Below are 13927 nucleotides of genomic sequence, written 5' to 3'. Positions count from 1 at the left end.
CTAACCATTGCCAATTTCCTAAATGAATACCTTAATGGTTTCTGTAAGATTTTTTTTTTCCTATGATCTTCAGTTGATGCTGCAGAAGAAGACACCTTAATAATACCAAGTTTTTTGAATTACCTTATAGGTTATGTAACCCTTGTACTCAAATACTGTTAGTCTAGTGTTGTTAATTTACTGTGGGTCTCTGTTCCATTTAGCAGAAGGATTTAACTGCAAACGCTAGTCTGAGATATTGGAATGTAGTTTTACTAGTTAAATTGTGAACTTCTAGAATTTCTTAAATAGCAGGAATATCTATTGGGTGAACTAAAAGTCTGCTGTTTCTTTAGATTTTCAGGTTTGCAGTTGAGGTTTTCATTCATTCAAAGAATTCATTAAAAATCAAAAACAAATATCCAGGAGCAAAAAGCAATTAGTTCTGTTGCACTTACATATTAGAGGCTGTGTTCTGAGATTGCATTATCTTTTGCAGCAGTTATATATGGTAAGCAAAGGATCTTGAAGTTTGTTGTTATTATTCCTTTAAAATCTTTGTGGTGGATAAATATATTTGTGGTTTGCAAACAAAGAAAAGCTTCAACAACTGCAGAAGTGGAATTAATTTTCTGGACGTATGCAGTTCAGTGAACATTTTAATATTCCTTTATTTTCCCTATACTGCCTACAGTTTCTCCTTAGGCACATTTTAAAAGGCTGAAGAACTGATTTCTCATGGTGGGCTTCACTTGGGGAGTGTCTCACCAGGTTTCAGCATTTGTGCTTTGGATTCTGCTGCTGCTTTAGTTTTGTCTAGGTAAACATGGCTTAATGAGCTGTAATCGGTTGGTGCTCCTGGAGGTTCTGCACAACAGTGGGGTTGTTTATTTCTTATGATACGGAAGTCTGGGAGAAGATAGTAGAAGTGACAAAAAAGGTGCATTTAGAGTAGTTGTGGTCAGGAAAGCACATGAATTAACAATTTATTTTGTCATAGTAATTAAATACAATATTTAGGTCTAGAGAGGCGTAGATCTTAGCAGTTGCTTCAGCTCTTGGTGGGAAATAATAATAAATTTGTTGCTGTATGACTTCTCCTTTCTCACTCCTCTGCCTTTTCTTTTAACTTTCTTTTCTTTTTCCTTAGCACTGCTCTGGTAATTTCTTAAATATTTAATTTAAAGAAAAAATATTAACATTTCAGTGGGTCTTGGGAAGTTCTTTTGTACAGTTTGTATGTATTTAGAAGTTAGCTGAATGGTTGCCTTAGTGTTCTGCTGAACATTAATTTCCGAAGCTGGTTTGGATTTGGCATGACTACACCTCAGATGGACATTGTTATGTGAGATTTTAACACTGTAATATGTTACAGCACTAAATCAAAAGAGGCTTTTTAAAAGGATTGCTGATGTCCTGTTCTAATGTGTTAAGTGCTTTCCAGATTTCATTATCTTTAAAGAGGCTTCTTTGTGGCAACCTGATTTCATTAAATTTATCAGTATTTCCCTAGCACTGGGTAGTTAAAATAAAATGTAAAAAATGAAAAAGGTGGCAAAACATTTCTTAGAATAGTTATTGTATATAAACTGTACTGGCTACAAGTGTCATCTCCTGCAGGAGGCTTTTGGAGTACCTGAGGGATTTGCATAAATCTTTATGTTGTCTTTTTTGAATTACCCAAAGGTGTAGTGAATAAAGTTGTACTGAATGTTGGCTTAATGGTGCATTTGTTTAGGACTATATCTTAAAGGTGTCCTGTAAGCCTTGCTTTTACCAGATAGTCAGAAATCCTGACAGAATTTCAATTTTATTGTCTTAAATGCAATATTTTTGGAAGCTGGAAAAATATATTCTCCAGATAAAGTGTATTCCCAAATATTTGAAGCAATCATTCTAATTGTATTGCTGTTACTGTTGGTGGATATTTGATGTTTTCATTGGAAATCTTATTGTTGGGTTTTTTTTTTAGGGATTTGTTATTTGTGATTTTTATTCTGGTTTTGGGTTGAAACTCTGTAAAAGCCCACTCAGAGTTACAGAGGTTTTTGAAGGAACAGTAAGATGATCAGTAATTTTCAGTTAGCTGAATCCACATTTAAGTTGTTCCATGTTTGAAGGAACACTGTCTTCCACGGGTAATTCAGTAAATGCTGGTTCATGTATTTCAGAGAGAAGTACTGAGACCTCAATAATAGCTGAAAACTTTGCATTTGATATTTAAATGCATGGATATACACATTTACACTACAGTGCATTCATTGCTGGTTAGATTTTTTGTTTGGATTTGTTTTTTGCTTTTTTTTTTTAAGATAGCTCAATTTTTAGAGTTTTTCTAGATGACTTAAAACCAAGTAAGGGAATATTTGCCCAGGGAGATTAAAAGTGGTTAACATGTACAGCTATTTAGTAGTTCTTATTCTACCTTTTTAAGATCTGATTATTTTCTGACTTCTAGTTGCCTTTAGGTTTTGAATTAAAGCTTGCCTCTGGGAAATCAATCATAAAATATTCATTCACTTTAAGGAGACAAGGATTTCATCTATGTACATCCCTTTTAAACTTGTAAATACAAATTTTCAATGGAGTTTTAGCCCACAAAAGCAAATTACAGAGCTCAATATGCAGAAGGACACTTACCTTTGCTTGTGTTGAATATTTATGTAAGTTTAGTACTGAGTGAGTGAAGCAAGGTGCACGTGTGGTGTAATGGTCTCGTTATTGAGGTGTGGTGACTGAAAGGTTCGTGCTGCCATTGACCAGCCCTGTAAGTGAAACGGAAGAGATGCATCCAGCACAAGTGCCGTTGCTGTGCGTTTTAAAACAGCTTTTTCTTCCACACTGCCCCATCCAAGGAGGTATTTCGTAGAGATATTATAAACTCTTGAAGAATAACAAGACTTCAGGGAAGAACTGGTTCGGTTTGGTTTTGCCATTGTATGTTTCATGTACAGAAAGAACGCAAAGGTGAAAATCCTCCAGGGAAGGGAGGATTTTGATGCCAGGATTTATGTTGCATCAGAAGCATAAGCAACCTCTTCCCCACTCTTATCACAAGGTTGTTCTAATAACTTGTGGTGTTTGGGTGTTGTAAGAATAATAGATTTCACCCCTGTTGTGTTACCATACTGGATTTTGCATTGGTGCATAGTCCTGGGCAGCACTAACAACTTTGTTTCTACTTTCAGCAGTATCATCCACCTGCCAAACAGAAATGTACTCATGTATATGATGCTGTCTATTCTGTTATTTGAGAGCTTATGCAATGTGAAACTAAACATTGACTTTAGGCCTGCCTTTTCCTATTAGTTCAATTTAAGAGTGATAGGCTGCGTGTCCTGTGTATTTCCATTTACAGAAGAAAGGTTTATGCAACTGTGAAGTAAAATTCAATGGATTTTTTTAAAAAGCTCTGTTTAGAGTGATATAAGATTTTCCTGTCAGGTTTGCTATTCCTTATTTTTAGCTGCAGAGTAGTGAAATTCAGTGAAGACTTGTAGTAGCTGTGCTTATGATAAATAAGCTTAATTTTTGTGTAAAACTTCATCTCAGAATTGTTTTCATAATGTTTTTTAAATTGGATACCATGTATTTTAGCCTTTATTTGATTTTTAGTTTCTTCTGGAATGTGTGTGGTGTTTATGTATCATGAATCTCTACCTAAGACAATGCATGGGGGGTTGGGTTTGGAATTCTTTTTAAGGAAAAAAGTCTTATATCTTAATCCTAAATATTTTCTTTCTGTTTTTTTGTTTTGTATTTCTGACTTAGGAATTTTATGTGCTTGGTGGAGATGGAAAAGGAAGAAAAGCAGGCTGGCCTCCTGAAGAAAGAAGGCAGCAAATATTTAATGGAACTTTTTTTCTGTGAAACCATATTTTGAGTGTTCCTCCTAGACATCGTCCACAGATATCCTAGATATCAGCTGATTGCTATGACTGGAAACTTGGCTCGTCAAACAGTGTACACTGGGAGAAGCCTGCCGAGGATAATAGATTTTCTTTTGTTTCTGAAAGTCTCTAAGAAAGCACTGTAGACATCTACCTGTTATTAACTCTGCATCTTGATTGAGCAAAACTAGTCTTTGAAGTGAGCAGAAACAGAGCCTTTTTGGAAACTTTTATTGAACATGACTCATGGAGAAGAGCTTGGCTCTGAGATGCACCAGGATTCTGTTGTTCTAACTTACCTAGAGGGATTACTAATGCATCAAGCAGCAGGAGGCTCAGGTACTGCAGTTGACAAAAAGTCCACTGGGCATAGTGGGGAGGATCAAAACTTTAAGATTTCTGGAAATATATTTCCCAGCTGTCAGAGTAATGGTCCAGTTCTTAACACAAGTACGTATCGGGGATCTGGCATGCTGCACCTCAAAAAAGCAAGACTGTTGCAGTCTTCAGAAGACTGGAATGCAGCAAAGAGAAGGCGATTGTCTGATTCCATTGTGGATTTAGATGGAAAAAAGGAAGCTTTGTTGGCTGGCATGGTTGAAAATGTGCCTAAAGGCAAACAGGATAGCACATTACTTGCCTCTTTGCTTCAGTCATTCAGCTCTAGGCTGCAGAGTGTTGCTCTGTCACAGCAGATTAGACAGAGTCTTAAGGAGCAAGGGTATTCTCTTAGCCATGATTCTTTACAAGTGGAGAAAGATTTAAGGTGCTACGGTGTTGCATCCAGCCACCTGAAGACTCTGCTGAAGAAGAGCAAAGCAAAAGATCAGAAGCTGGACAGCAGCCTGCCTGACATCACTAAGAACCTCCCCAAAGAGAGGTTTATAGAATCTCCTCATGCAGTGCAGAGCAGCCCTAAGGTGATGAATGAGCCCCTGTCATGTGCTGCAAGATTACAAGCTGTTGCAAGCATGGTAGAGAAACGATCCAGTCCTGCTGCTTCACCCAAGCCCAGTGTAGCATGCAGCCAGCTGGCTTTGCTCCTTTCCAGTGAAGCCCACTTGCAGCAGTACTCCAGGGAACATGCTTTAAAAGCACAAAATGCCAATCAAATTGCAAGTGAGAGACTTGCAGCAATGGCCAGGCTACAAGAGAGTGCTCAGAAGGACATGGGCCAGTTTGGTTTGGCCAAAGGAATGACAAGCCATCTCAATGGTCAAGCAGGATCATCTCCCAAAACAGTCGCTAGCAAAGGCAATATGGCACCGTTTCAGAGTTCGGTGGGAATCGTGCACTCACCTCCCAAAACTGTGGGATACAAAAGTACTGTGGAAAGGAGTAACCTGAAAACCTCTCCCAGCAACAGTTTGCTCTTACATCTGCTGAAAAGCCAGAATACCACCAAGCATGTGAAAGGGCGTGAGCAGAATGAGAGAGCCAGCATTTTTGAAGACAGCAGCACACCAACAACTGTTGATGAGTATTCAGACAACAATCCCAGTTTTACAGAAGACAGCAGTGACGATGAAAGCTCCCATTCTAACTGTCTTCCTATAGACCTATCCTTTAAACAGAGGACAGATAAACCAGATGCAGGTGCACCTGCATCACTGGATAACCTGACTCAGTCCTTGCTTCGTAACTGGGATCCAAAAGTTTCCTGTCCAGAGAACAAGGAAGAGAAAGACACTCCGAAAGCTTCTAAGCTTAATCCCCACCAGAAAGTAACGCTACTTCAGCTGTTACTTGGGCATAAGACTGAAGAACAGGTAGACAAGAGTAATGATCCTCAGGGACCACACAGTGCAGCTGATGTGGCAAAATTCACTGTACAGACTGGGAAAAGGACTCCTGTTACTGACAGTCCCAGTGCCAACCGAATGACTCCATTAAGCACTCCACCCTTGCTGGCTGCTACAAAAGCAGACTCTCCTATAAATCTCTCACACCAGTCGCTGGCTGTCAAGCGGAGCTCGCCACCCTATGCCTGCAGCATCCAGCCAGACAGACTGATGAATTCTGCATCTAAACACTTGATAGACCTGTCCAAAAGCAAAGAAATTCAAGGAGCTAAGCTGAGCAGGACCGATAGTCCCCAGAACCCCTCGGCATTCAGTGCCAGCAAGCTGCTGCAGAACCTGGCTCAGTGCGGCATGCAGAGTTCCATGTCGAGTGAGGAACAAAGAGCTAGCAAACAGCTGCTGGCAGGGAACATGGATAAACCTGTGGGCTTGATTGACAGATTGAACAGCCCTCTGCTTACGAATAAATTGAGTATGCATGAAGAAAATAACAAACTATTCAGTTGTCAGCCCGCACCCGCTGAACAAGGACTTCCAGGTTCGGAAATAGAAAATCTCCTTGAAAGGCGCACTGTCCTTCAGCTGCTTCTGGGAACTCCCACTAAAGGTAAAAATGAAAAGAAAGAGAGGATGCTTTTAAGAGATGAAAGTTCTCAAGAACAGACAGACAAGGCTTTGAATGAGCAAATATTGACGGTGAAAATAAAAACTGAACCGTCTGACGAATCAAATGTTCCTTATAATTCAAATGCACAACAAGTAAGAGAATGCAAGGGTAACAAATTCCAAGGGTTTGTTCATTCACTGCAGAGAAACACAGCTGCTTCTCCAGCATCCGAGGAGGTGAAATCTGAGCCTATTTCACCTCAAGATTTCTCTTTTTCCAAAAATGGCCTGCTAAGTAGGTTGCTGAGACAGAATCAAGACAATTACCCTGCAGATGAGCTGGACAGGAGTCACCGAAACAACGAGCTGACACACCTTGAATCCAAGAGTCTTTGCACAGTCCCGAAGAAGAGGAAGCTTCATGCTGAGCCTTTGGAAAGCCCATTAAAAAAGATGAAAAATAATGTGTCTGATGCTGGAAACAATCACGCTTCTCCTACCGAGGCTCTGTATGGGCCTTTGCTTAACCAGCAAGAACTGAAATTCAGCAGAAGTGATGCTGAATTTAAATATGCTGTAAGTCATGGTTCAAATAGTGAAACTGAAAATAGGAGTTGGTCTAGAGATAGTAAAGGCTTTAATGTGTTGAAACAGCTGCTTCTCTCTGAAAACTGTGAGAGAGATCTGTCACAACATAGGAATAACATACTAACAGAGGGCAAGAAAAAAGGAAACAAAACCAGTGCAACAATCAATAAACCTGAATTCACCATTTCTTCAGTAAGATCATTGGTGGGAAGCCCTGTGCAGCAGAACAATTGTGTAGATCACAGAACATTTCAGTATCCTGTAGCAGTAAGAAGTCCGGCCAGCTCCCCCTTTCCTGAGCATCTGGGGAGTACGGTGTCCAGACTGGAGCCCGACCAATTTAGCATGTGTTCCGTGCCCAGTGAGAAGGGCCCCATCAGATGGGTGATCACGGGCATGGACAAGAATGATTATGAGAAAGACTCTCCAAGACTGACCAAAACCAATCCAATATTGTACTACATGTTACAGAAAGGTGGCAGCTCCATCAGCAGCCAAGAAGCACATGACAAAGAAATTTGGAATGAGCCTTCATTTACCGAGAGTTCAACTCGTGTTACAATCAAAGAGGAATTGACATCTGACACAGAGCTTAAAACTCCTTTTAGTAACTTAAGAAGCCCTTACAACAGCCATATGGGGAGTAACACCTCCCATCAGCATGGTGGTGTGAATGGAGAAGTGCATGGACTTCTGGAAAAAGTGCGAACAATCAAAAAAGAGCCAGAATAAACTGCAGCCTCCTCAGTGAGTTTACAATCAGCAGTTTTGAATCTTTGTTTAAAAAAAAAAAAAAAAAAAAAGAAAAAAATGAGTATGAACTTCACTACTGTATAAATTGAGCATGATTTTAAAAAAAAAGCATGGTCTAATTGAAACGTTTTCATTTGATAAACTTTTTATTTTTCTGGTGATGTTATTTAAAATACATGTAGATAAAATTTGCTTTACAGTAGATTGTCACAAGGAAACTAGAAGGGTTGTAATTTGTAAAAGACGTTTCTGTATGTATCAGATTAAGTTATGAGTACTCTTTGATCAGAGTCTTATTTGGATCTGCAAGCTTTTGGTATAAGATAAAGTGTAAGCATACAGCCTAGGTGGTGGTAATGCTGCGTTTCCTCCCTCCCTGTAAAATAATCCTTATTTTTTTGAAGCCTGAGCATAGAGACAGTACTTTTTTTTTTTTTTTTTTTGAATGTTTTATTATGTTTCGTGAAATTTTAAGAATAACTTTTAAGAAGTGGAGCAGTCCATCCAAGGTATTAGCTCGTCATATTGGAAAACCTGCGTCAGTGTTAATAATTGAAGTGCACTGAAATGTATTTTTTAGTGCTTCCAAAATTTATATTGTTATTTTTAAATCTTGTTTGTGGTCCTGCCAGAATAGTGGTGTAAAATCTATTTTTCTTCCTTGCCCTGCTCTCAACAAATGCCTTCCTCAGAATTCTTAGCCATAGTTATGAGTTACTAGTTAGAATTAAGAGGTTTTTCTAGGTTTTTATAAAAAAGGCAGATTTTCACAGGCCATGCAAGTACTGCATGAGTCCTTTTGTCGGCACATTCCTGTCACTTTCCTGCCTAAAAGGGGAAAGCCAAAATGCCTCTTGGAGTAGTGTGATTGAGAAGGCGTAGTACATGTATTCAGTGAGGAAAATGCTGGAAAGCTTGTGAAGGGGATGAGCAGAATTGTGTGTTCAGCACCATCCTGCTTCCCTGTGGAAGAACACCAACTGCACTAAAGCAGCACATCAGACTTCCACTCAAAGATGGAATAGGATTTTAATGAAAAATGTGTTGGCCTCTTCCTACAACCAGGGAAAAGAATCTATAATCTGCCAATATTTATTACTCTCTGAACAGCTGATACATGGTTTAATGCACTGCCCTTTCACTGCAGAAAATCTGGCTTTAGAATAATTTTCCAGGTGGCACTGAGGATAAAACTGTGGTTTTGTCATGTTCTGTAATGGATAGTGGGATATATCTGAGAAATCCTTCCCTGCCCTTTTCCTCAATCCCCACCTGTGCTGTGATTTGTAACATCTGGCAATATCAGCCTGAGATGGGAGGAACTGAAAATTGCAGTCAGAGCTGAGACATCTTAAAAGAATTGCTGGCTGGGGAAGAGTCGCGTGGCTCTGCTTTCCCATTAGCACTGTCAGTGTTAACTCCATTTGCGGCCCTTATTTCTCTTGGGGCAGGAAGAGGACAAAATCCAGTTCCTCTAAATTATATGTATTATTGGCAAGCAGAAGTTTTGCTGAACTTTTTACTCCCCTTAAAAAAAAAAAAAGTTCTCTTTGGCTTCCTGATTTTGCTGATAATCCTCTCTGCCATCAGCAAGCAGCTAAGGAGTTGTCTTGCACAAATAATCAAAGCTGCACTCTGGTTTAATTTTGTCTGTTTTCTCCATTGTGAGCCAATGACATGACAAAACTGCTGTTTCTGTTCATCCCATGTCTGCATAGCAGACATGAGTGATGGGACATTTTGCTCTTTTCCATCTGGTTTGGTTTCAGAGATCCTTTTCCCAGACTCCTGGCTTGCTGAGACAGAGCAAGCTGTTGTCCCCTTCTTGTCCCTGTCCCCAGCCCAAGATCAGTTCCTCCTCTTTCCAGTGCCGTTCCTACTGAAAAGGACTTATTCTGTCTGACAGCTGGAAAATGCACCACTATTCTGTTTTACCTCCCTCCGGGGGACACCTTCCTTTAGGGAACACAAATATTTGGCAGTATCTGGTATAAAACATTCCCCCTGATTTTTATGAGAAATAACAGAGCAATTTAAAGATATATTTTTATGTTACTTCAGTGAAGCATAATATATTAATGGGCTGTACAAAGAAGATTTATATTTTAAAACCTTCACACAAATCTAATATCGTTTTAAATGTCATTGTCTGAAGTATAATATAAAAATAAAATTTTGTTTGTCTTTAATATTGCATTTATAAGTAGCCCAATGACAATTCAGATGTCTCATAGTATAATCATTAATGAGATAAAGTATATTTTGGATTGACAGTGGAACTGAATTCTTTTTATATGAGTCGACCCAGCAGAAATATTAAAAAGATGGTATTTGTCCATCCATTAAATGTCTTTTAAAGTCTTAATTGATTATTTTTCTTGAAACAATGTGTATATAGGTAGGAAATATATACAGTATAGAATAATAGATGGACCCCAGACTAAATACAGGGTTATAATTTGCTTGAAGAGCTCCACAGGAAAATGCAGCATGAGAGGATGTGGAATTATCTGGTTGAAAAAAACTTCTCCAAAGCTAAGTTGAGATGAAGAGTGGGGAAGAGATTCTAACCCTAACAAAAAATAATACTGGAATTGAGCAATGTGCTGACCTTTGTATTTATTCTAGGGTAGTCTATTGTTATAATATATACTTTTGAACATTTAATTTTGAAAGTTTTGTAAAACAGTTAAGTTAAAATGTTAACAGTTTGACCAGTTAAGGATTTAGCTTTCTTTTTAGTTGATGTTAACAAAAGGGTATGGCCATTCTCACAGACGTCAGTAAACTCCAATATACAAGAATTTAAGTTTGGGACATCGTGTTCATGGAAGAATCTTATCTCTTGTAGACATTGCACTCTCAAACAGCAGGTAACAAGGCTGAGGCCCTTGAGAGAGGGCAGGACATGCCAAGGGAATGCTCAGTCAGCTTCTAAGTGGGCAGCTGTCCCCTCCTATATGGACTTCTCCAGTATCACTGGTGTTACCCCCTCCCTAGGGAAGAGAGGTCTTCTTTGAATCTACCCCATCCACATTTACAGCATTGACACCTTAGGACCAAAGGCTCTTTAATTATTTTTTGTCTTGTAGCATGGGTGAGTAAAAAGGAGTTGCTATTTTTTTCCTTGGGGACTTTTCCATCAGAAAAGAGGGATATGGGAGCTGCGTTTGTTGTCCCAGGAGGGACTGGTAGGGCTGGCCACGTTTTCCCAAGCAGCTCTAAGATCCCTGATTTCCAGCAGTCCCTGTAGATGAATTACAAACCAAGATCATCTCTTGAGTAGCCCTCAGTACTCTCAGCAACTCCTGTTTCCTCTAGGCCCTTAGACTACAGATTTGAAGCAAAATGGGGTCTTGGCAGATCTTGGCAGCAGCAGCTGTACGAGCAGAGCAGTGCAGGATCAGTGGGTGCTGGTGTGCGATCCCACCATCAAAGGAGCAGGGAGGGAGGGGAGAGCACATCCCAGTTGCAGCCAGCAGAGACTGCTGGGGGAAAGCTGCCTCCTGCTCTCAGACCCGTGAGGAAGGGAGTTAGGGAATTGTCTCTATACCACGCTAAGAGTGCAACTGCCGCCTGAACTTCCTGAATTAACTCTGGCCCCACGTAGCTGGGAAGGGCTGGGGCTGCAGCAGTTGCATTGTGGAGACCCCGGTGCCTTGCTCGAGGGGGTGTCACCAGTGCCTGGTGGAGCGCCCAAACCCGCTGAATTTGGGGATTGACTTGGAATTGCCATGCAGATATGCCTTTTCTTTCCAGAGGGAAGTTTCTGGGACTCAGATATCCAGGTTTCTAGTGTCTCCTCTGCCAAAGCTTGAGGAAAAGATGGTGGGTAACACTTGACCACAGAATCAAAAGTGGAGAGCTGGAGGGCTTCTCTACTGATACCACATAGCTGGGCAGCTCAGTTTGAGAAGTTTATATGAGATCAAAAGGGAATTCAGCCATAACTTTTACTTTTCATAGCCATTTACTCTTAGTGATGTTTTTAAATCTTTAATTTACACATGTTGTTAAAAGAAAGAAATGAGTGGTTTAAATTTTCCCTGTTATATGTTGGTGAAAGTATTACAGCTCTCATTGACGTCAGTGACATGATATTACCAGTTTGTTCTCTGTCACATCTTACAGAGGAGTAAACTGGTAAGTATATATTATATATATATATTTATATATAATGTAAATATGTTGACTTGTTACGCCTATAATATGTTGAAATTGGTTTTTAAAAGGTGATGTAAATAGTGGTTTCCTTAATGAAAAATACATATTTTGTATTGTTCTAATGCAAAGGAAAAAAAACCTTTTAATCTTTTTTGTTATGTATATTCCTTGTATAAGTGTAAATATGATCACATAGGTTTAAAAACTTTTGCATGTATGTATACAGTTGCAAGTCTGGAAGAATGTATAGAAAAATTCTTTTATTTAAAGTTGTGATTAACTGCTGCATGAAAAATGCATGGGGGACCCTGTGCATCTGTGCATTGGCAAAAAAAAAAAAAAAGTCTTAACAAGTCAGGTCAGTTCAAAACACAACAGTATTCCACTTCTGGACATGACTTCTGCTGTGGTATTTTAGCTTTGTGAAAGAATGTGCTTCAATTCAAAAGGGTCTGGAAAAAAAATGCAAACCTACTTTTAAAACATGAAGTGCTCATACAACTATAATAAGTCATGCAAGTTCAGGACTCCATTTTGCGTAATTGAAATATTGTACCTGGACTATTCCATCCCTATAAAGCAAAGGAGTATTGATTTTCATTGCCATACATAAGAATTTGGATTTTACCACAACCAATTTTATTGTGATGTGTCTTCAGTAATTTAACTGGTCTCATTTTTTTTATTAGAAATTAATTTCCTCATGTGATGTCACAAAACTGTACATACTGCAGTGTGAAGTTTTTTAAAATCTTTCAGTGTTTACTTCCTGCAGAAGATTTGAATAAATGAGAAAAATGCATTGTCTTGATGGTTTTTAAATCTGCTTTATTTCATGTTTACTTTGCATTATTGGAATGTTAGTGGGCTCTTTGCATCAGTGCTGTTGATGCAAATTCTGACAACAAAAGTACCTCAAGGAACTTAGGCACACACAGCCTTCAGCAAGGCTACTGACTGGAAGCTGAGTGTTGTGGAGCTGGAAATGAAGCAATCTAAATCAGATTAGCAGCTTTACTTCACAAAGCTCTGTATTATGTTTTATTTAAATACCCTTCTGCTTATTAACTTGAAATCAGTGACCATAAACTGAAAACCTCTAAGTGGGAATTCTCATGTGAAAATAATTTTGAATGTTAAAACATTGTTCAGGTCCCTTGTGCAGGGCAGAAAGATCTGTTTTCCCACTAAAATCTACTTTGGCTCATATCACAAAGAAGATTTCTCCATTTTTACATGTTTGCTTAAGAACATAAATAGAATAATAAGTGAACACAGTTTGCCCATGAAGCCCACACAAATGTTTAACAGTGCACTTCCGTCATATTTTGGAGCTAAGTCAGTTCATGACATTACTGCAAATGATGGATTGCATCATTAGTGCAAGTGCTATTTCTCCAGAAAATTTTTGTTCCAGGGTGTCCAGACTGTGTCTGGAGCTGTACAGTTGCAAGCAATCACATAGGATAGGTCATGACTGTCTTGGGTAACACTGACAGCTATTTTCATGAATCATCCTATGCTTCCTGGTCTCAGCAATAAATTGTGTGCCTGAGGTTCTTTGGAAGCGTTTTGGAAAGCAGAAGATACAATACATAAAGGTAATTTTAAAACAGTAATTCCGAGTTCATAGACCTCAGCTAGGGCTTCCTGAACCGTATAACTGAGCATTTTAATTGTTCAGTATCCAAAATGGAACAGCATGGGGATGCTGTCTCACTTTGGATATATCCCCTTGCAGTATGGGTGTAATGCTACCAGTGGTGCTCAACTGTGCTTCAGAGGGAAAGGACCCTGACCCAGCTTCTGCACAGACTCTTCTCTCTGTAAGTAGGCTTGATGTGAGGGAATAATGGCTGAGCCAAAATCCAGCCACCTGAAAAAGCAATACCACTAAGGAGCCAATCTCATCTTCTCATGGCAGTGCAGCTTGGAAATAATTTCTTGAAATATGTGGTTTCATCACTGCTGTGGTTCTTTCAGTTTTGAGTCTGCTCACCAAGCAAAGCCAACACTCTACCTCTGTTTCTTAAGTGGTGATGCCCTAGGACAGTTCCCTGGAGCACCTGAATATCTCTGACTTTACTGTTACTACTTGATGGGGGTTTCAGGCTCTTGTAAATTCACTATATTTACTCAGTTGTG

At 39.2% G+C, this 13927-nt stretch overlaps 1 protein-coding gene across 8 annotated transcripts in view; it reads left to right on the top strand.

The window, feature by feature from the left end:
- NRIP1 (nuclear receptor interacting protein 1) overlaps positions 1–12589 on the top strand; it is a 73448-nt gene extending 60859 nt beyond the window's left edge. For all 8 annotated transcript variants that reach the window (XM_068180638.1, XM_068180634.1, XM_068180636.1 and 5 more), the window contains one exon: positions 3751–12589. In XM_068180638.1, coding sequence (XP_068036739.1) covers positions 4109–7597 — 3489 coding nt within the window. In that variant the 5' untranslated portion in view covers positions 3751–4108 and the 3' untranslated portion in view covers positions 7598–12589. The remainder of the gene's footprint in view (positions 1–3750) is intronic.
- The last annotated feature ends 1338 nt before the right edge of the window (positions 12590–13927 follow it).

This window comes from Anomalospiza imberbis, chromosome 2 (assembly GCF_031753505.1).
Source record: "Anomalospiza imberbis isolate Cuckoo-Finch-1a 21T00152 chromosome 2, ASM3175350v1, whole genome shotgun sequence".
Lineage (NCBI taxonomy): Eukaryota > Metazoa > Chordata > Aves > Passeriformes > Viduidae > Anomalospiza > Anomalospiza imberbis.
Note: the sequence above shows the minus strand (reverse complement) of the source record. Positions and strands in the feature narration are given on the sequence as shown.